Here is a 23,966-nt window from a genome sequence, read left to right on the forward strand (position 1 = left end):
AGCTGGCTCAGAGCAGACGCAGCCACTCTGTACACTGCAAGACTTGGTCCTCCACAGAGGGAGAATTCTACACAGTCTAGGGTTCAAGGGACGACATGACATCACCTTCTGGAACAGGATCAGTGCCACTGGGCACTGTTGCACAGGCACGTTTGCATATTGAAAAACGGTTGCTGTGCTACACAGGAGGTTTAACTGAACACAAGGAGTGAGTCCTCCTATGAGTACAAATAGAAATTCTACTCTGGGTTTAATAATATGCTTGAACTACTAAAAAAAACAACCTGTGTATTTTGTTTTAAGCTGTGAAAGTGTTTGAGCCACATACTTTCATTGGGGCTTCTGGAGCCTTAACTATTCAAAATGGGGATAAAAGTGTTAAACCTCGCTGTATCTTACAAACTTTTTTTGTTTTTTGTGAAGACATTTCTGTATGTACAGCTCAGTCTACATACAGTATCGATTAAATACGAAGCTTTCCACTTACAAGCAACTGCGAACACAAATCAATTTATTGGTACTGTATATTAATTTCCACCCAAAGCTGAAAGTACTTGCAAACATATTTTAAGCCTGTCAGCAGGAGTCTCTTCTTTACACAGAATCACTTACATCTTGGAGGTCAAAGCTGTATCTCTTGGATCCATTAAGGATCAGCAGGATGGGATTCTTGGACCACTTGATCTTACATTTGTATGTTTTCTGGTTTGAACCTGAAGTATTGAAATAATCTCATTTGACTGAAATGAGTACAAATAGCTTTTTAGGTGTACTGTAAAAATGTCCACAACAGGTCATTTTGTGCACTACATACTGACACACTGGGCTGTTTGGAACACAGACCAAACAAATCCAGGATCACTGGTTCCCTCAGGTTCTGCAGCTGTAAAATCGCACCTCACCAGCCTGCATGCAGCTCTGACAGTTTGTACACCAATAGCTGGTACTGGCCTCAATAGCCATTACCCTCCTGATCTGGGATCTGCAGCCTTGCATAATCAATAAAGCACAGATCTGAAAAGCGTGTTCACTGCTCTTAGTTAAGAAACTGACTGACCCAGTTAAGACATGCAGAGCTTGGCTGGAATGAGAAGAATGAGAACGAGAAGACAGTGCTGCTTTATCCTTTCCCCAGGCCGATCAGACACTAAGCTAGCTGCTTGCAGAAAGTACCGTCATCAATGGCAAAGGCATCAGCACTAGGGGTCACCAAAAATGTCAGCAAAACACTGTTACTTGTGATGCATAATTGTATACTGATTGTGTTGGAAGCCGGAATTTTCACACAGGTGTCATTTGTGGTTTGTCGAAGGTATGTATTGTAATAAAGCCAGGACATTTCTTTGATCTCACAGGAAGTCACTCTTGCGTGAACAGGAACTCAGGTTCCCTGAGCTTTGTGACTTACAGTAAGAGAAGTCCCACAGTATAGGAACATGCTGGTGATTAGTCATTAGTTGCCATAATCTTACACTGAGAAAGAGCGTTTAAAAAGTACAGAAAAGGCCCGCAAAATATGTTTTTTCTTTGGAAATACACAGTCCTTCACAGCACTCACCACAGATCTAGGGAATTGTCAACATCATTTTCAGGTCGTAATTTTGTCCCAGGAGGCAAAATGCACTTTTCCATGGGAATGAACCCTTCAAAGAACCTGCAAATAAACACAATATACAAACAATTAGGCTGGGCCTTAACTGGCTGACACAAGGGTGGTTCAAAAAGCTCAGAGCCAAACACAAAGAGAAGAGGCTGTTGCTGTTAGAGCTGCATTACTTCCTGAGTAAAGTGAAATTGCCATATCCCCGCCTTCTAGACAGCTAACTGGTACTATTGCACAGACAAGCTGAAAGGATGTGGGAAGTCAAAAACCCAAGGCTGTTACAGCTATCAGATCTTAGATATTGCAAAAGGGGAGGGAGGAACGTTGACTCCTGTGTTGACAGGATATTGCACATGGCCAATCTGTAGATACCCTGCAACTCACAACTAGCAGACCACTGAAGCTAAGCGGGTGTGAGCCTGGTCAGTACCTGGATGGGAGACCTCCTGGGAAAAACTAAGGTTGCTGCTGGAAGAGGTGTTAGTGGGGCCAGCAGGGGGCACTCACCCTGCACTCACCCTGCATGTGGGTCCTAATGCCCCAGTATAGTGACAGGGACACTATACTGTAAACAGGCGCCGTCCTTTGGATGAGACGTAAAACCGAGGTCCTGACTCTCTGTGGTCATTAAAAATCCCAGGGCGTTTCTCGAAAAGAGTAGGGGTGTAACCCTGGCGTCCTGGCCAAATCTCCCATTGGCCTTTACCAATCATGGCCTCCAAATAATCCCCCTCTATGAATTGGCTTCATTACTCTGCTCTCCTCCACACTGATGTGCGGTGAGTGTTCTGGCGCACTATGGCTGCTGTCACATCATCCAGGTGGATGCTGCTATTGGTGGTGGTGGTGGAGGGGATCCCCATTACCTGTAAAGCGCTTTGAGTGTAGTGTCTAGAAAAGCACTATATAAGTGTAAGCAATTATTATTATTGTTAACAAACACAAGCAATGTCCGTTTAACCTTTGTCTCAGTACATTGCCTGCAAAATTCGAGCTACTGCACTGTAAACCAATGTGGCTGGTTAAAGAAGACTCCACTTTTTCTTTACTAGACTTGGAGGTGCAGTTAAGACCTTATTAAAATATCACGTTACAAGATATTGGACACATGCACAACTGTGTGGAGTTTTATAGCTCCATCTTGCTCACAGATGTAGTGAACATAGTAGAGACATTTCAGTTTATATTTCTACATTTGGAATCGCCAGCTTGTTTATGCACACCCTTAGGAATCACCTACTACCACTAAATGTGCCTTATTACGACATCCCACAGTGCAGGGATCCCAGACCCTGGCCTTAAGAGAAATCCAACAGCTCTCATAGGTTTTATACAATCCAACTCAGAACAATTAAACAGGTGGTTTGATCAATTAAGTCATTTACAGATCCACTGGGAACAAAGATCAGAAAATCTTTCAGCTCTCATGGACCAGTGTTCCCTTCACTGTTCAATGAATCAATGATCAATTAAAGGATCAATTGCTGGATCAGTTTCTAATGTTCATCTAATCATTACATAAGAGGTGGTTAATAGTGTCACTGCTTCAGGAGGTTGTGTGTGCAGGGAAATGATTCATGTTTTGATGTATAATCTACTAGGGGACTGGGAACTCATCACACAAAGTGGACCATATCCTTGACACAATGACCACTTTATTCAACCTTATTGCATAGAGATATCATTAATACAAAAGAAAGAGGATATACAATATTAGGGACTTGTGTACTGCACTACAAAACCTAAAAATATTAAGAGTTTCTTTCTAAGAAAATGTCCAAGTATGCGTGAGTACAGATCATATCTGCCTGTAGTGCACACAAGCAACTTTTTTTGCTGAAGGGAGTGATTTTTTTTGGTGACTTGGTGACTGGAGCAAGGTCTTCTGCACAAATAAAACAAATCTGTGTTGCTATAAAACATGAAGAGGCAAACCTAGCTGGTGGCAATGCAGACTTAGAACAGAGATGCTACGAAGTTTTAAAGAGTTTTGAAAAACACTTGGATTAAAAATGGAGCAATGTGTGCACAGCAGCAAAAGAGTTTTTCTTGTGAATGTTTGAAATGGACAAAGGAATTCTTCACATCCAAATTCATACACATAAAAAAAAGAACTGAGTCAATAAAAAGTCTTGACTAGTAATACTCAGATCGTCCAGCAGTAAGGAATGTCCGTGAAGAAATAGTTTACGTTCCATTTATTATAAATTGTTCACATTCTAAGTTAACAAAAATTAACTATGCAAATCAAATTCAAGAAATAAAGTAAAAACTGTAAAACTATGCACAGTGGAAAGTCTAAATATTAGGGGGTGGTTCAAGTTTTACATATATTGTATAATACAGTGTTGATGAGCCAATAGAAATGACAAATGAGGAAGTTACAGCAAATTAGAGAAGATATTACAACATACTACACTTGAAAAGGAAACCTTCAGCAGGGATGATTTAAAGGCTGACTAGCTTGACGAGATTTCCTGAGTTCCTGAGCTGAGCGATGCTGTTCTCGATGGGACAGGGACAGGTCTTACCTGACAGACACAGGCCCAAAGCTGGCGATGAAAAGTACAATGGGGATGCAAAGAAGGTATATTTTCTTGACCTTGAGATACTGCCTGGAACAAAAGGAAGAACAGGAGAGTTTAAGATTTAGGATTCTGAAATTTCATCGTAGACATAACCTAACATTTCATTAAAGCTGATGGCTTCATATACAGAAGTTACTGATGAACAAAATAATAATAATTGCTTACACTTATATAGCGCTTTTCTGGCACTCCACTCAAAGCACTTTACAGGTAATGGGAATCCCCTCCACCACCACCAATGTGCAGCCCCACCTGGATGATGGGATGGCAGCCATAGTCCACCAGAACGCTCACCACACATCAGCTCTCAGTGGGGAGGAGAGCAGAGTGATGGAGCCAGCTCAGAGATGGGGATTATTAGAAGGCCATGGTTGGTAAGGGCCAATGGGAAATTTGGCCACGACACAGGGGTTACACCCCTACTCTCGGACCTCAGTTTTACAGTATAGTGTCTCCGTCACTATATTGGGGCATTAGGACCCACATGAACTGCAGGGTGAGCACCCCCTACTGGCCCCACTAACACCTCTTCCAGCAGCAGCCTTAGTTTTTCCCAGGAGGTCTCCCATCCAGGTACTGACCAGGCTCACACCTGCTGAGCTCCAGTGGGCTGCCAGTTGTGAGTTGCAGGGTGATATGGCTGCTGGCATTAAGCAGTGACTGCAGACCTTGCTGCTACCCTGAAACCATCTCAAAAACCTCAAAAACTCCTAATAAGGAACAAATATTCAGTTTCCTAGTTTTTGCTGTTCCTCTTAAAAAAAAAACTTTACCACTAAAATACCACTACTGCAAAACAGTGCTTATTACAGAGAACTACATGGTCATAAAAAATGATTTATTGCATGTTTATTGCTTTTGGGTGGAACAATGGCGCAGTTCTGGGGCCACGAGTTCAATTCCGGACCTGGGGTGCTGTCTGTGTGGAGTCTGTATGTGCTACCCATGTTCATATGGGTTTCCTCTGGCTGCTCCAGTTTCCTTTCTCAGTCCAAAGATATTAGCCCTGGTGTATCCGTCTGTGTGCCCTGCGGTGGACTGAGGTGTATCCCGCCTTGTACCTGTATAGACTCCATCTCCCGCTCTAGCTCTACCTAAAATGTACCCATCCCCATCTACTTCTGTAGTTAAGTGCAAATAAATGTGTTACCACAGGAGTGCTTTTTGCTGTAAATACTTATAAATAAACATAAAATACCACAGAAGACCCTGAACCTGCCCCTCAGCTGGTGTACTGGAACACGATCCACATGGGCGGTGTGGCTTTGTCTAGCGTCCAGCTGTAGACACAAAACCTTATCCTGATCACGACTGAGTCGTGCAGTACTCTTCGGTGGTTCTGCCCTCTTTCTGTATTCTCAGGTGAAATGTAGCCCCTCCAGGGTCCATATTACAGTGCATCCAGCTTATCAATGACTCATCTCCCCCCCCCAACAGTGAAAGTGCTACTCCATTCTGGCCTCTACTATGGGTGGCTGAAAAATTTATGAAAACTTAGGGTGGAAAAATTCCTCCTCAGCCCCATGCTGCAGATCTTCTTCTTCTCCCTTTGTCTGGTCTGCTGGAGATTAATGCCTGTTAACAATGCCTTTTCAGTTCTTATATCACATTCAAGTAAGCTGCTATTCATCCATTTTTTAACAGCTTCATGGAATTCAGGGTTGTGGGAGAGCTGGAGACCATCCCCACCAAGCAATGGGTGCAGGGCAGGATACACCCTGGATGGGATGCCAGTCCCTTACAGGGCACAAACACTCACACACTCACCCCAGAGCCAGACTTCCCAGAAGTTAATTAACCTACCAGTATGTCTTTGGACAGTGGGAGGAAACCGGAGCATCTGGAGGAAACCAATGCAAACCCAAGAAGAACATACAAACTCCACACAGACAGCACCACAGGTCTGGAATCGAATGCAGGGCCCCAGCGCTGTGAGCAGTGCAGCAGTGCCTAACCCTTTGGTTAGTCACCATTTGTCTAATTAAGTAGTATCAATGTGCTGAATGCCCCCCCCCCCCCAAGTTTTATTTTGCAAATACTAAGGCATTGGAGCTAAAGCATACTGCCAACATGATTACACAAGACTCCCAGAGAACTACAGTATGTCCTCTGCTCAATCACTGCCATGCTCAACAGTTCCCATATATTGCCACATATTTTGGTTAAAACTCTGCAGAGACTTCAGCCACACCACATGGAAAGCTTGTTGAGACGGGGTGCAGAGAGGAACAACTACCCTGGGGCCTATCTGTGGATCAGTAGTGACTTCCAGCCCGAGAGACAAAGGTCACTCCATGTGCTCTTCTGGATTCCAGCCTGATACAGGAGGATCTATAAATACTGATATCATGAACTTTTTATAGGCCAGGCTAGACGTAGCTATTTTTGTTCAACTATTCTGCATGCCATTACTTTAATAAGTGGTCAAGCATAGAGCTGGTTATAAGCTGAGGGATTTGTACACCTTCTAGCACAGAGCTAAGGCCTCAGAAATGAAGACTCGGGCAAATTTCTTTTGGAGTGGAAGCACAGCTGCTATGGGATTTATGCGCTTTTAAGTTTTCACGCAGGCCCAGACAGTCCACATCTACAGTAGTAAATAATTCCAGAACATCACAAGGCATGCTGGCTTCTTACGCATGCCAAACAATAATTTTTTCTCCAAAGTCGTCGATTACCATTGCCACGTTTTCCCCAAGTTGGATGCAGCCCCAGACTGAAGTCATCTTAGCCGTGATCCTAAAATTTCTCTCAAGAGGCAAGTGGCTCAGGTTCCTAGCAACCGAAACAACAGTGAGGACACTTCTTTGGGCCGTTCTGCTGTCGTGACGGGACAGGGTTTACTAAAGGTTACAGGGCCTTGCAGAAGTATCACACCCCTGCACAGTTTACACATTTCGTTACTTTAGAGCCTGCCGTCATGACAGTTTGAGGCAGCAGCTAATATTTGTCAGATGTAAAACTACTCATTTCAAGGAAAGAAAGAACTGGAAAAGTCCCGATTGCAAATGTATTCAAATGCTTTGCTGTGGTTGAGGACTGCAGTGACGGATACAAAAGGTCACGCAGTTTAGCCATTTATACAGTTCTCAGAGAGCAGAAAAGGGTAGTTAAGCATTTCGACATAAAAACCTTCTTCTTGCAAAGAAATGAAAAATACATTTTTCTGCATGGCTAAATTAGTAACTCCCAGTATCTTCAAGCCATGAAGATTAATGCGTACAGATTTCCAGCCTCAAACCACAGGGAATCAGCCGAGCTGCATACGTGTCAAACAGATAGAGAAGACCTACAGAAGACACAGTCATGTAGTTCATTCAGAACCCAATCACGCCCGATTCTTGAATGCGTTCTTTTGTCTCTTCCCCAGAGTTGTCTCCAGTCATTCATACGAGTTCCTGCTGTACTCTTCGGTGGTTCTGCCCTCTTCCTGTATTCTCAGGTGAAACGTAGCCCCTCCAGGGTCCATATTCCAGTGCGTCCAGCTTAGCAATGACCCCTCCCTCCCCACCCCCCAACAGTGAAAGTGCTACTTCCATTCTGGCCTCTACTGCGGGCAGCTGAAACATTTCTTAGGGTGGAGAAATTCCTCCTCAATCCCACACTGCAGATCTCCTTCTTCTCCCTTTGTCTGGTTTGCTGGAGATTAATGCCTGTTCACAATGCCTTTTCACTTCTTATATCACATTTTAGTTAGATTCCATCCATACATTTTTTAAACTGCTTCATCCAATTCAGGGTTGTGGGGGAGCTGGAGACCATCCCCACCAAGCAATGGGTGCAGGGCAGGACACACCCTGGATGGGATGCCAGTCCCTTACAGGGCACAAACACTCAAACACTCACGCCAGAGCCAAACTTCCCAGAAGTCAATTAACCTACCTGTATGTCTTTGGACAGTGGGAGGAAACCGGAGCATTAAACTATTTTTTGTCTTTAAATTCTCATTTGGATGCCATTCCGCATCTCCCAAGTTAAAAAGCAAAATGCTGCCCCGAGGACAATGCAATTTCATAGCTAGAAACAGATGCACCACACAATTCAATGAGTTCAAATGAAAACCAGCAATGAATAACATAGAAATAGTTTAGATTGAGCCACTATGTATTTAAAATGCTTATAACCAGTGTATATTTTTCTAATTAGTACCATTAACGATAATGAAAAATATCTTAGCCTAATCAATATCTTTAAATACTTAAGCAACGTATTCAAATTTTGTACCACTTTGACCTCTACTACGCAGCAGTCTCGCTCTAAGGCAGCAGGGCCAGCTGTTTATAGCTACTCGGGTTACAGGGTGACACAAAATGGGGAAAAAAAACTTCACCTACCAACTTTGTTAAAAGCAATTTCAATTTGGGGTTTAACTTCTACCATTTAAAAAAATGTAAATTGCATCGTAAGATTGAAAGCTTTGATGGTTTGCGCAGGGAAGAAGGCAATTTTGAAAATGTCCACAAAAATAGAGCACTGCAAAAACTAAAATAGTGAACAATCACCAGTGCTATGCAAATTACCTGCCCACAGAACCTGTGAACTAATTATTTCAGTCACAGAATGTGTTTAGACTCTGTGTGTATTTATAATGTAACCACAGAAGAGCAGTGTCCAAAAGTACAGCAAAAAGTCAACACTTGATATTGCTTGACTGTAAATCAAACATTTGTGATTTTGAGATTAATTTGAATAAGTACAATATCGCATATGTTTTATTTTTGAGTAATTTCACACACACACAATTATATTATAACAAAACCATAGTTTTTATGTTCCACCTAGTCATTTCAAGTGACCTATTTTAACACATTTATCTGAAGAAAACTCATTCTTCACTCAGGTTGGGAGATTGTTAAACAGAGATCTTTAATTCAATCAGCTGAAGGGGAGCATATCGCAGAGAAAGGGTTTCCCCTAGCACTCAAGACATGCTCACTGGACTGAAATTACACTTTCCTTTTTATATATTAAAAGTAGGTAAGACTTTAACATATCAAAGGAACATACAGGGAAAAGGGGCAGTGTCAGAAGTCAAACAAACAGGACAGAAAGATCAAGTATTAGGTTTATTCCATGGTGAAAAAAAGAAAGAAAAAAAGAAGAAAACAATGTTTCGGCCATGGAGCCTTTTCAGGTGTCAAGGAGGCTGAAGAAGGTTCCACGGCCGAAACGTTGTGTTTTCTTTCTTCTTTTTTTCAGCAGGGAATAAACCTATTACTTGTTCCTTTGCAGCCTACGCATGCTGACGTAGCTACCCACCTGAACTAGGACAGAAAGATACCCTTTGGCATCCTGCAATCTGTTTCACTTCTCTGGTTGAATGGGTGGGAAGAATCACAGGCTTTAGTTTGCACCTAAGACAGTGTTCCCGCACATAGTCACTTTCTTGACCTTTTTCCACTCTGTCTTCCACACCACCCACCTTCTAACCATTGCATCAAATCTAGGGTTGTGGCGGAGCACAATCAGCAGTTTCAGAAAGCGACTAACTGAAATTTAAGTGAAAATGGAAACTTAAATAGATTCTTGCTGAAGAAAACTGACAAAAGGAGAACCTGACTATTCTGTAAATATACTGTAAAGCAGCACACATAGTGCTGGCAAAAACAAGAGGATGCCACTTGCACTTCTGTTAAAAATCCACCATCAGCTGTTAAAGTGCAACATAGGTATTTAGATTTCGGATTGATTGGGAGTGTTGAAGAATGTGAACTTATAGATAAAAAGTGGGCTCTTTGCAGTCAGCTTTGATCAAATCGCTGCTAGAAACTTAAGCTTCTCCAGCATCCTTCATACAAAGCATTGGTTTTTCAAAGACAATCCTGTTGATGTCTTGCAAAGAAAAGCTGAACCAGTTACAACAAGTAATAATCTGTTAAGAGTGGTCGGAATTCAAGATCTTTAGAAGTATCTGATAAAGCAAGTTGAAGAACTGTTCAGACTGAAAGAGGACAAACAACAGAGGATACTATTACCTGCTACAATTTCTGCCATTCTTGGAGAGGAAGCAGCAGAAAAATTGGATGTTGCTCCTCTAATATGGTGTCAAGAGAAATTGAATATAAGGGCTTTTCAAGCTAAAGAAAATCTAATGCCGCCCAAAAATGCCTAGTAAAAGTAATTTTAATTGAGCAGTAAAACTGGCCAACTGCTACTCAGTTCTCCCTCATTTCTCAAGAGAGGAGTGAGTCTTAAAGGCTAGTTCTCCTTCCTGACGTGATTCTGATCTCTCATGGAAAGGTGCTGGTTCATCTGCTTGGACTGCAATTTTAACCACGGCTTTTCTTTAGTGAGTTTTCTATTTTACCAACCATTTAAAACTACAGCACATGCTTTCCTTGGTACTTCTGGCTCCATTCAAACAGACCCTTACAAAATTAACATTTTAGACATATAAACAAAAGCCACTCAAAAAAAGTGTCATTTTTGTCTTTTGTCCCTTAATATCAGGGCTAGTACTCAAAATACTGGTTAATAAGGGAGAACCTGCAGCACACTACAGAAGCTTGTTTCATGGAGAAAAGAAATATTCTGCTTAACATTAAAAAATTATTTTGCAAGTAGTACTGCTGCAATATATCAATATATATTGCAATAATACTGCCCCATGCAAAGTTCCATTTTCTAACCAAAAAATAGGCCCACCCCTCTTTGTGCAAATTAATTTAAACGCGCACACGTTTATAAGGACTTATAAAGTACATCGAATAAAACACCCTGGAGCTGTTTGAGAAAGTGGGATTACTCACTAAACAGACAGATTAGATGCATAAAACCGTTTATTGCATAGTCCGTCGTGAACACAATGTATTTTTTTCAGCTTTACATAAGCATTATAATGATTTATATTTGGTCTTAATGCTACTTACACAGACTAAATGATAGAAGGGAACTAAAATAAACATGAAAAAAAAATATTTCTTGTGATGGAATTAATTATTGAAAAGCTTCATCTAAGCCATGTTGTCATCTGCATACTTTGGTGTCCCCTTCTACTTTGAAGAGTTTTCTCCTATAAGAGCCAAACTCACCACATACTGTAGGCTTTTAGACATCCCCTAATTTGCGAGCCACACCCTGAATTTTAAACCTTGCCTTTACCAGCAAATTTGCTCATCTCTGTGTCAGTCTCAATGAGCAATATTTTAGTGTTCCATTCCAACAATAAACCACACCCCAGATATTCAGGAAAAACTGAAAAATTTAAGACAGGGGAATACAGTCCCTGAAGGCCCCTATTACTGCACGTAGCACTACAACACAGATGTGAGAAAAACACTGGATCTTGACCGTGGGCAGGCAGTACCAGCACAGAGCTAACAATCTTGGGTGAAGATTGTTACAGTGAAAAGCAGTATTTTACATTAACATTTAAGCTCACAGAGCAAAGAAACTACCCCTCCTTTATTAACTTTGGTGCATGAAGAAGCACAAAGTGAAATAGCAATAACTGATTTACTGCCAGATCCATCTGTTTTTACTGTTTTATTTGTATGTAGCCAATCCTGTTAATCAAATTTAAACTGTGTGGTGAATCTGAAAATGTATATTCATGCTTAGGAACATGATGGTCAGCTCAAATGTAACTCGTACTACAACATGATTGATCTCACTGACTGAACTTCTCATGATACCAAATTTCTCTTATATCACATTTAGTCTGTATGACGACACTGTACAGATCTTAAATCTTTGTCGTCTTTTTAATGACACTTTGAGGTGTAACGGACAATAAAACTAACTGTCAATCAATGAACATCTGATGAATATTCAAAAAGAAATATCTTCTTCTCAGTGTAATATCCAATACAGGACATCCTAATCCAAATGGTGATGCATAATAGTGTGAAATTTGACAATAGTGCAAGACACTTCTGAGAGCTGGGCAACCTCTAATCAATTGCATTAGATCGTTTGGTTTTCCGTAGCATATAGTGATAAAGACATTTGTTTTAAATATTATCTGTTTTTAGGGCCACTATGTATATTTTTTATAATCTAAAATACAATTGATTTTTAATTACAATTTATACACAATTACTAATAATTCTGTATACTGTATGGAATTAAAATATTTTGTTTGTGTTATGCTGCATGTCATAATACTGCATCTAATTTGGAGTAGTGCATAATCATTGTTTTTAATGAAATTGTCACTAATACACTATGCATACTGTACAGTATGATTAGTGTAAGAAAGCAACAATGGGGTAATAAACATTTAATACTGTACTGATTTGTCTGAGAATCGTGGCAAATGTGGCACTTTATGGATTCACTGCTCCTCCTGGCAGTTTAACAACATAGTGCAGTGCAGCATCGGATTTATTTGAAATTAAAAAAGCGAGATAAGGTTCTGTACCTCATGCTGCGGCTCTTACCACCCTGCGTATTCTAGATGGATGCATCTGTTTTAAAACAGTTTTTACATCCTGTTCCTAAACAGCGGAAAATTTTCAAATTTCATATGCCTGCCTTAAGAATGCCTGCTAACCCTTCCAAAAATAAACTGTAGATTATTTTCACATTTTTATAGGGATGTCCATATAAAAACTTCAGGTTATTGTCACAAGGGTAGTGAAGGCTTCAACTGTGGACTCGGAGATCTGTTCCAACAACAAACAGGAGACAAGAGAAGCTATTTTTTTAATTACATGCCTTATTAGCTAATGTTAATCTAGACATTTAACCATGAGAGTGTATGTGTATCATGATCTGTACTTTAACATGTCTACTGTGGAAAGTCTGAGACATAACAATCAACATAAGGAAAAAAAGGAAACATGCACTTCAGCTACTGATACTTCACAAAACTCCCTAATTCACGGTGCCTTAAATTAATATGCTTGTCAGGGCTGTCAGGCAGGAGACAGGCGCTGGCAGTAAAGTGAAGTGGGAAAAGGGCCAGGAAACTTAATAATTTTTAGACATTACAATACTCCAAAGGCACCCACAAAGTTTCCTGGAAAGGCTCCCTACGGTATAAACTTCTGCAGAATGTAATTCTTACACACACACACAAATTAGATGCACAGCTTGAGGTCTTTGCCTAATATAGATATAAGCAGGAGAGGCAGATGCAGTTCCACCCACTTACAGTCTGGAAGGAGTAGACTGCTTCCCAGAACAGCCATATAGCAAACTGCCTTGCCCCTAATCCCTCATTTTACTAACCGATATTCAGTTATACTTCACAGGAGGTTGGTCCACCTGCAGTAATAATTATGTTGCTGCAGCAGTCGTTCATACATTCCATTGTCCACTTCATCATGGGACCACTCTGCGACATCCTCACAAGATGTACAACCTGTGTCTATTCCTCTAGTTCAAGATTTCTTTTGTTGGCCTGATTTCTGCTCTTTGTTGTTATTGTTCTGTAAAATGCCAGTTACAACAGAAATCTGAAATATAAATACAAATCCAGTTCCTCATTTAAGCCTGCAGGAAGAACAGGATTTAATAAAAATGTTTCCACTTCTTTATTCCGATGGCAGGTCTTTGAAACGTACTGCTGTGAGGTGACAGGGTGGGAGGACTCCTCTCTCTAAATGAGCTACTAGCAACAACACAAGCCTCCATATGGGCTTAAATGACCTCCTATCACTCGTACCCCATCGAGCTGCCCTGGCCGAACTGTCTCGGAAGTCGGGGATGCCGACATGCAGACCACAAGAGAGAGAAACAAGTCCACATCTGAAGAGACTGATGCCTGTGATCATTTTCTCTTTTTTGTGCATCACTTGCCCTTGCAGATACTGGATACATTTTTGACCTGTGATCATCATTGCTGTTCGTACCCACCCAATATTCTTACTAGAGCTGTCTTTACAACTTCATGCAGTTAATGTGCTCCAGTTAAATTCAAATTAGCTTTACTTTATTCCTTATTGATTTATTATTTATTTGCACTGGTTAATCAATCAATGGTAGAGATACAAAAAGGAAACCCATCCATTTTCTAACCGGTAACCCCTAATTCAGGGACCTGGAGCTGGAGCCAGAGCCTATCCCAGCAAGTACCAGGCTCAAGGTGGGGTACACCCAGGGTGGGACCCCAGTCCATTGCAGATTAAAAGTAAGTGTTCTTTAATTAAAGGGAGACTGCAGGCCCAATTTCTCAGATCGCTTATTAAATCTCAGTAACAAAATAGATTAATTAATGGTATTGAAAAATTTGACAAATTCCTAATTGAGCACAACATTGTGATTTTTGTGAAAGTAATGCAAGTCGCCATGTTGTCACAAACCACTGGTCTCGCCACGATCGAGAACTGCGAGGGCTCTATTCAAGGTGTTGTGAAAAGGCTTGACAAATCCCACCCCCCTGCATTTCAAAGCCTGACGGACATTGCTCTCAACGGCTGCCGTTAGAAGACATTTGACCTTTTGAACATGAATCCTTTATACAACCTCTTTCCGGGTCCCAGTATGTCCTGCAGGGCCATATGAAACACCCCAAGGAAGCATTTCAGTGCATTGAAGCTAAAGCCTTGCAAACAGCATTTAACTTTTCAGCACCAGGTTACCACCACTTAAGTTAAGTTAAGACTTAACAGCCAGAGGTCCTTAGAACCATATACAGTACATATATATCATAAATACATGTGTATATATACAGCTTTCCACAGGATTCTGAAGTCTGCCTTAACCGTTTCATTTTCAGTTTTAGTGCAATATACCACAGCAAAAGCAGGGTAATTTGTTAGAATTATGGTAAATAAGCTTAATTGCTTTCATAAGCACATGTCCCACACTCACCTCATTGTTGCAGGTGGACTGGATGGGTCGCCACCCCCGTAGTCTTTCCAAGCCTTTGCAGAACAGAACCCTTACAGCACACCTGGCCCACAAGTGAAAAAAGGAAAATGACAAAAAATGAAAACGGTTTTCCTCTGTGTTGCATTTTCAGTTAATCTACCCTGATTTTATTACAGTGGTCCATAGATTTGCCATAGTCTGTTCTACAACAGTGTATGGTGACTTACAATATTTGTTAATAGAATAGTAAGTGGTTAACACAACCATCAGGGCTGCGGCAAAACCTGCACAGTAGTACGCTGAGTGACATAAAACCACAGGAAACCTCTGTGAAACAATCTGGAAAACACAGACAATTCAAGGTAATGATGCCAAATTACCATGTAAGATCACAATGAGTTTCATAACGATAATCAAGCAGAATTTAATTAGCCCCATCTGAAGCTCAAGTCCTCTTCCGCTACACAAATTTAATAATGACCAAGTGCAGTCATTATTAACACTTGGCTTACTTGTCCTTAAACAGCCTGAGAAGGCTGACAGTTAAAACTGTAAAAAATGCAAGAAGGTGAAGTCAAAATTAATGATGAGGACAAAACTGTAATATTTCAGGCCAATGACTGACAATAAGATAGATGAGCTACATTGTCGGATCAATGCGGAAAGGGACCTGAGGGATTGCTGTGTTTATGCCTTCACTGAAACCTGGCTGAATGCATGCGTCCCAGACACCACCATCCAGCCAAAGGGGTTCACCGTTTACCGCATGAACAGAAACCACCAAGCAACCGGCAAACACAAAGGCGGAGGTGTTTGCTTCCTGGTCAACAGCAAGTGGTGCACCGACGTGAAGGTAATCTCTAAATCCTGCTCGCCGAATCTAGAACAGCTGACCATAAAATGTCGACCCTTTTATTTGCCGAGAGAGTTTTCCGCCACTATTATCACAACCGTTTACATTCAACCTCAAGCCTGCGTGGAAGCAGCACATAGCGAACTCCACGACATTATCAACAAGCACGAAAACTCCCACCCAGAAGGCGTCTCAATTGTAGTTGGGGACTTCAACCACTGCAATCTGAGGAAAGTACTGCAAAAATACATTCAGCATGTTACTGTACCGACAAGAGGAGGCAATATTTTAGACCACTGCTACACAACAATAAAAGGAGCATACAAAGCACTTCCCAAACCGAGTTTCGGTAAGTCGGACCACATCGCTCTCCTGTTGCTTCCCCACCTGCTTTAAAAAAAACACTATTGTTCCAACCCCCAAAAAGACAAAAGTGACATGCCTGAATGATTACCGCCCAGTAGAATTAACATCTGTGGTGATGAAATGCCTGGAGAAGCTGGTGTTGTCACACCTCAACTCCTCCATCACAGAGTCCCTGGACCCCTTGCAGTTCGCCTACCAGAACAACAGATCAGTGGATGATGCTGTCTCTCTGGCTCTGCATACAGCCTTGGAACACCTGGACACTAAGAACTCGTATGTGAGAATGCTGTTTGTGGACTACAGTTCAGCATTCAATTCCATCATATCCAGTCAACTGGTGACAAAGCTCAGGGGGATTAGGTCTGTGCAACTCTGTCTGCAACTGGCTGCTGGACTTTCTTATCGAGAGACCACAGCAACAACCGCATCATTAAGTTTGCCGATGACACCACTATAATAGGACTGATCAGTGATGATGACGAGTCCACTTACAGGGATGAAGTTGTACAGCTGCTTAGGTGGTGTCATAGCAATAACCTGGACTTGAACATAAAGAAAACGAAAGAGCTAATAGTGGACTTTCGGAGACACAGGCCACACACTCACAGCCCGCTCAGTATTGATGGAACGGAAGTGGAAACAGTCACCAGCTTTAGGTTTTTGGGAATTCACATCTCTAAAGATCTAACCTGGACTGTGAACACTGACTCTATCATGAAGAAGGCTCAGCAGCGCCTTTATTTCTTGAGGTGCCTCAAGCGATGGGGGATGCCAATACATGTGTTGGTGAACTTCTACCGCTGCACTATCGAGAGCGTCCTCACCAACGGGATCACCGTGTGGTATGGCAACACCTCTTCGCGAGAAAGAAAGGCACTGCAGAGAATGGTCAATATGGCCCAGAAGATCATCGGCTGCGGTCTCACCGAGATTAAACAGCTCTATGAGGACCGCTGCCGTGGTAGAATTCTGGCCATCACAGAGGACAGTCACCACCCCGGGCATGAGCTCTTCACCCCACTGCCCTCAGGCAAGAGATATAAGAGCATACGGACACTTACCACTAGATTCTTCAATAGCTTCTATCCACAAGCAGTGAGACTGGCGAACACATTTAGCCATCCCCCTCGGACCACACCTACACCATCACCATCTACCTCATTGTAATTTATTTATTGTACGTCTCCAGTCATTGTTTACACGTCTGTATTGTTTACATTCAAACTGTCTGCATGTTTACTTGCGCATTGTCTATTGTTTGTTTGTACATTGTCTTGATGCACTGTTTGCACTTTGTTTTGTTTTTTTTTACACTTGTTTTACAATTGAGAGACTTTCTGTAAGTAAGAATTCCATTGTACCAGCACCGGTTACATATGGCAATAAAGTTCAAGTCAAGTCAAGGTGGTGCGGATAGGCAATAAAACATCAACACCACTCACCCTGAGCACTGGAACCCCACAAGGCTGCTGTCTGAGTCCAAGGTTGTACTCCCTATTTACTCACGACTGCACAGCAAGACACAGACAAGAGATATAAGAGCATACGGACACTTACCACTAGATTCTTCAATAGCTTCTATCCACAAGCAGTGAGACTGGCGAACACATTTAGCCATCCCCCTCAGACCACACCTACACAATCATCATCTACCTCTTTATGATTTCTTATCTATTGCACATCTCCAGTCATTGTAGTACGCATACTGCATATGGCAATAAAGTTCAAGTTCTAGTTCAAGTTCAATGAACCCTCAAAACACCTACCTGACAAACTGGTGGAGCTTGCACGGGTTACTGGTTTTGGTAGGAAAGGATTAAAGACTGAAATATTTTAATTTTGCAAATATTATCTCAAGTAAGTTATTTAATCAATTCAACAAGTTTACTGTAGAAGTAGTTCAGGTGGGGAGCTGCGTCAGCATGCGTAGGCTGCAAAGGAACAAGTAATAGGTTTATTCCAGGCTGAAAAAAAGAAGAAAGAGAACACAACGTTTCAGCCGTGGAGCCTTCTTCAGGTGTGAGAGAAACAGGGCAGTAGGCAAAGGTAAAGTAGCGGGAGAACAAAGGTTGGGAGGGGGGAGGAGTGAGAGGCGGAGCAGGGGACAGAAAGAGAGGCCAATCAAGAGGTGTGGAGTCAGAATAGGTGTAGACAGGTGTGAAATGAAACCTCCAATGAATGGTGAAAATAGTACACAATACGGGATTAATACATCAAATTTGTTCTTGGAGTACTTGTACATCATAAAAGCAAAAATCCCATTTTAAAGGCTTTAAGATTATGACTGGACTGCAGTTTTATAACCAATAGCAGCACAGACATCATGATTGGCCTCTCTTCCTGTCCCCTGCTCCCGCCTCCCACTCCTCCCCCCTCCCAGCCTTTGTTCTCCCGCTACTTTACCTTTGCCTACTGCCCTGTCTCTCTCACACCTGAAGAAGGCTCCACGGCCGAAACGTTGTGTTCTCTTTCTTCTTTTTTTCAGCATGGAATAAACCTATTACTTGTTCCTATTGTAGAAGTAGATGCACTGGGGGAAAAAAAACGCAGGTGCCCTTTGCTGACACGTGTTATTTTGTTGAACATGTAATCCCCAGAGGACACAGAATGGCCAGTCTCGGGTCACCTGACACGACTTTCAACAAAAATGACAAATTTGATATTTTAGTATGTTTTTTTTTTAGGATTTCTTCTTGCATGAGTTGCTCCTGTAATTATCCATTCTGATAAATTTTTAGTATATCATGAAGTTATCGAGATGTTATTGTATATCCATTTGACATCTTATGCTTTATTTAAAAAAACACAGATCTATAATGAGATCAATTATACATTTTACCAGCTCTTATCTGTTAAACTTTATAAACTGGTTATTTTATAAATAAAATATCAGCAGCAAGAGTCAATCTGTAAAAGAGCCATTACATTTATAAAACTACAAGATGTTCTTTCAATTTATGAGCAGACAACGTTTTTAGAAATTAACAAGCACATCTGAGTAGAGAGTCACAAAATTTATCTTCTAGCCCAAAGGAACTGGACAGCCTGACTGACAAAGTAACTTCAAAACCCTAACACGCATCTGAAATTGCCAGATAATGATCAAAGTGTTAGTCACTTTTTGCCAGCTCGTAGAGTGCACAATAAGCCATCCAGACAAACAAAACCACCCTGTCTATGACATAAAACATGATTCTACCATGTAAGTGGTCATTTATCAGGCACCTTTGACCAGCATGACACATAAACCTTAGCATTTTGTTTTCCCAGTGACTGATTTTCTTTCATGATTCATATAAAGGCATAACTGAATCAAACTCTTAGCACCTCTTAAACCAATGTACATTTGAAGTGACAACAAATAAGGAATTAGTCTTGCTTAATGTGCAATAATTATTTGAACAAGCAACAAAGTAGATAAAAGAACATTTCAGATTTACACTTGCAGAAAACTTTTAATATGATCCCTCAAAAAAGGCTGATTTAAAACTCACGGTACAGATAATGTTGCACACTAATAAAAAACAAAAATAACTGTGTGCAGTGAACAGTGGTGTCATAGGGACCTATTTAGAGACTAATTTCTCTTCTTGAGCTATTGCATGATTTTAGATCTAGATATGAAAATGTTTGGATGGCAGAAATATAGAGAATGCCAAAGAGAATTAGTGGCAAGGGAACTATAAATCAGACAACACCAATTAAATGTATCATAGATTAGTACAAAGTGGGGCAGCACAGGTCAGCAATGCAATGTTCTCCCTGTGGTGCTCTGGGTTCCTCCCACAGTCTAAAAACATGCTTTTGGGTTAATTGGCTTCGGAGTGTGAATGTGTTTGTGGCTATGTGTGCCCTGAGATGGACAGGTGTCTTGTTTAGGGTGTACCCTGCCTTACCCCTGCTGCTTGCCAGGAGAGGGTCCGGCTCCCCTGTGACCCTGAATTGGATGAATCCGTTAGAAAATGGATGGATGGAAGTAAAGAGTGTTCCCCATTCATGGGTGAGGGTGATGGGTCACCCCATGGTAGTGCAGGAAGCCACTCACAGAAGACTCTACACAAACATTCAGAAGCCTACAGTATGAACTGATCACGACAACATGGAGAAGCAGGAAAAAAGAATAGCAAAACTGCAATTTAAACCAAGGGATGTTATGTTTAAGTTTGACAATGCACTAGTGAAACCTCATTTAAATCACGGTGTTTAGTTTTATATAAAATATCTTCATTACAAACCACAAAGAGGATATTATAGCCTCAGAAAGAATTAAAAGAAGGGATTTTCATATAAAGACAAAACTAAGGGAACTAAATGCTTTCGGTGTAGAGCAATGGAGATTGAGACAAGATCTGACTAAAGGATATAAGATCCTAAGTGTACAGAGTTAACCCTGGGGAAACTTGGAAATGCTGATGATGGAAGGATACCAAGACAGAAGACTGATCCAGATTCCTATGAAAGCACAGTGAGTAACTACTGATTAATATTCTGAGAACAGAACCAATATTTGGATAATATGTAGTCCGAAACATACCAAACAACTCAAATAAAAGTATTGTATTCTTCATATGAGTGCTATACCTGACACTTGTTTCTAAAATAGTACACAATACGGGATTTATACAGCAAATTTGTTCTTGGAGTACTTGTACATCATAAAAGCAAAAATCCCATTTTAAAGGCTTAAAGATTATGACTGGACTGCAGTTTTATAACCCATGGCAGCATAGGCATTTTAAACTACCTGTATCTCACTTTTGTGCACTTTATACATAACTGTGACCTGCACAATTTTTTAAAGGAAGAATTGTGTGTTATTCACTAAGAAAAATGTTTCCCGTTTTTGCAAAAGTTTGCAATTTTTGCCAGTATCCTCACCCAACGGGCTCTGCGTGTACTTCAAAATCTGGTCTCGTGAGATAAGGTACTAATAACCATATTGTGTTTCCTCAGCTTTATTAGGAAAATTGAAACAACAATCTGCAGTCAGCTGTGAATACAGGAGAAGCTGCCTTTAAATTTTGGCAGATGGGCAGCAGATGTAGGAATTCTAACATAAAAATGGAGAAAAGCCATGGGGTCTGTAGAATTAAGTGAAGAATTTAAATGAAAAAAAGAGGATTTATTCAAATGAGAGGAAGTTACCAAAGTCACAACAATGCTTTTACAGCTGGGTGTGACACAAACATATATGGAATATAATCTTTGTTATTAAGATTTTCAATAAAAGGATGTATCTATATATCAAATAAAGATGTTTTTTTTCCCTTGTATTTTCATTTTAGGGTTTTACTAACAACTTTTCTCTTTCACTGCAGATAACACTGTATAAACTGGAGCAGCTTTTATTGGCTGATATCTAAACAAAGTAAAAAGATCGAGAGAAGCAACCGCTTTTTGTTTCTGTGTGCAGAAATAATACAAAGGAATAAGTCAAAGACCTGAAAACATTTTGCTTAATTCAAAAGGAAATTAATTTGAACTACGTATTTTACAGTTACTCACAGTAGCTGTTTCTGTTGTGCTTCAAATCAGATATGAACGCACTAGTTCTTCTAGACACCCAATAAGACCCAGAAGACGTAAAGGAAGTGTTGCCTTGGAAGTCTCTTTAGAGCTCAGTGTACAGTATGTCTGAGCGGCTTTGTAAACACTACGCTTAAACACGCATAGATACATGTATTTTCGGTTCTCCCTGCAGTTTGGGAACAGGGCACGGAGCAGAAAGCACTATGGCCACCCCGGGGCAAAGAGAGCGCTTTAAAAGCGCTTCTTCAGCTCAGTAAAAGGACAGCAACGTGTTACAACAAGCTTGACTAGGAATTACAGTACGGCAAACATTTGTAGTTATTCCAACTGTTGTCTTTAGCCATCTGACTAGCTAACTTATCCACTGAAAGCCAAGGGTTGGAATGTCGATACAGAGATGTACAATTGTGTTATTCTTAAGTTATATTATTTATTTAAATGTTTATCTATTGCTATTGATGATACATTCATTTTGTTGTTTCTTTTAACAGTGTATCACTTAATTAAAGAGTTTACAACAATAACCTGCATTGATCTAGCGCTTTCTGTCCGAAGCTGTTCACCTGTTGAAAAGGGACCCACTGCTCACAGGTAAAACCCGGATATATTTTGAGAAATCTAGGCCTCAACGTCACTGAATCGAAATTTTGTAACCGTCTCCAGTTCGTTAATAACGTGGTTGAACACGCTGTCTTTACCCAGCAGTAAATATCATACCATCCCTTAGAAATAAAGGTATTTTACTGATAATTTGTACGGTATAACCGTGAAATGAGAATAACGGGGGAAAATAATTTAGTGTCAGAATAATTTAAGGGGAACTGGTTTAAAATAACTAGTAGCTGAATGAAACTATTGTGGAAAAAGAAATCCTTGAACTTTTGTAGGCGGAGGAGAATAAAGAATAAGCAATTGTATAAAATAAAATTGTGTGACCTTATTTCAGGATTGAGATCTGCGGTTTTGAAACTCTCCTTTCCAGAACATTGGTACAAAACATTTTTACCAATATAAGAAATAGGGAGTCTCATAACCTGAACTCGAACCGAGTTTATAAAACACACCAGCCGCACACACACAAAGTGAAATATACACGTGTTTATGTGCAGGTCACATGCCAGTTTAGTAAATTCAGTTTAAGGTGTCCTCTTCAGAGATTTAAGTGAATTAAACTGTTTTTTTTTTTATAAAGAGAGCGGTGCTGACCACGAGTCAGTAGGACGGAACAGGTTTTAGTGCACTTACCTGATCCAGCAGGGCGGCTGGGGAGCAGATGCGCTGTATTGTTACTTTATAAATGCTGTACTGTAGGGTGTGTCTATTCTAACCCATGTCCGAGGAAACACAATTTGAAGAAAACACACACACAGGAGGAGTAAAAACAAAGTCAAATCTCAGTGATAATATGAAGCCTTGTCATCTTTTAATCCTCGCGTTTGTCCTCAGAGCCAGTGGCTCTCCAACAGGTGAGGTACGCACAGTCTGGAAGGACACACACAAAAAAACCTCCACCCTTTCCAGAAATCCCGGAAACATGAAGATGGACGCCGAGATGGAGCCTCCCAGTTTATATAAATCACAGGAAAATACGCTGGGTAATAAATTTAGAGTCGATCACGAAGAAATGCGGAAGACCAACTGTATTTCCACCAACTGCAAAGTGTGGTTACCCAGCTGTTTTTTTTTTAAAGAAGAGTTTGCAATTTCAGAAGTAGCCGCCCAAGAAGCTGAAAACATCACCCTCTTGTGTTCTGCAGACACTGAGGAAACATAATAAAATTTTAAAGTTCTCACGCGGCATATAACGACGAAATAATTATTGACTGAGGCAATGTTCCACCTCGGTAGTAAAATAACCTACAACAAAAGGTTACAGTGTCCCGACTTCAGGGGTGCCTATGAGATAGAGCACTGGGAAGGTGATATGTCCCCTGTCGTTTTTTTTTTTTCATATATACTGTGAGGTGCTAAGCCACAGTAAAGACAATGAGTATATTTTCTGATTAATAATTTTGTTTTTTTAGGGCTTGAATTTACTTTGCAGCCTTCTTATCAAATTAAAGGTCAGTAAACGCATGTTCGTGGAACTGCAATAAAGGCGTCGTATAGAACAAACTAATCGCATTATTTTAATTGCCAAATGATTTCTGATAAAGTATTTTAAATGCGGTACAATCTCCTTACAAAGTGTTAAGAAATTGATCAGTAACCTACGAAAATGGGAGGACAAAGTGATGCTAAAGTGTCGGCGGAATGAAACGGGATCCAT

General features: G+C 40.7%; 1 protein-coding gene across 3 annotated transcripts in view; it reads right to left on the minus strand.

Moving 5' to 3' along the window:
• The window catches only part of LOC102684573 (alpha-1,3-galactosyltransferase 2), a 41,229-nt gene that overhangs the window by 16,605 nt on the left and 658 nt on the right, over positions 1–23,966 (minus strand). Inside the window, exons 2-5 of one of the 3 annotated variants that reach the window (XM_015336810.2) lie at positions 22,943–23,457; positions 14,950–15,031; positions 4,135–4,218; positions 1,559–1,654 (exon numbers count right to left, since the gene is read on the minus strand). In XM_015336810.2, the coding sequence (XP_015192296.1) occupies positions 1,559–1,654; positions 4,135–4,218; positions 14,950–14,954 (185 nt within the window). In that variant the 5' untranslated portion in view covers positions 14,955–15,031; positions 22,943–23,457. The remainder of the gene's footprint in view (positions 1–1,558; positions 1,655–4,134; positions 4,219–14,949; positions 15,032–22,942; positions 23,458–23,966) is intronic. The other 2 variants (XM_015336812.2, XM_015336813.2) reach the window with 2 other exon arrangements.

Source organism: Lepisosteus oculatus, chromosome 25, assembly GCF_040954835.1.
Source record: "Lepisosteus oculatus isolate fLepOcu1 chromosome 25, fLepOcu1.hap2, whole genome shotgun sequence".
NCBI classification, from domain to species: domain Eukaryota; kingdom Metazoa; phylum Chordata; class Actinopteri; order Semionotiformes; family Lepisosteidae; genus Lepisosteus; species Lepisosteus oculatus.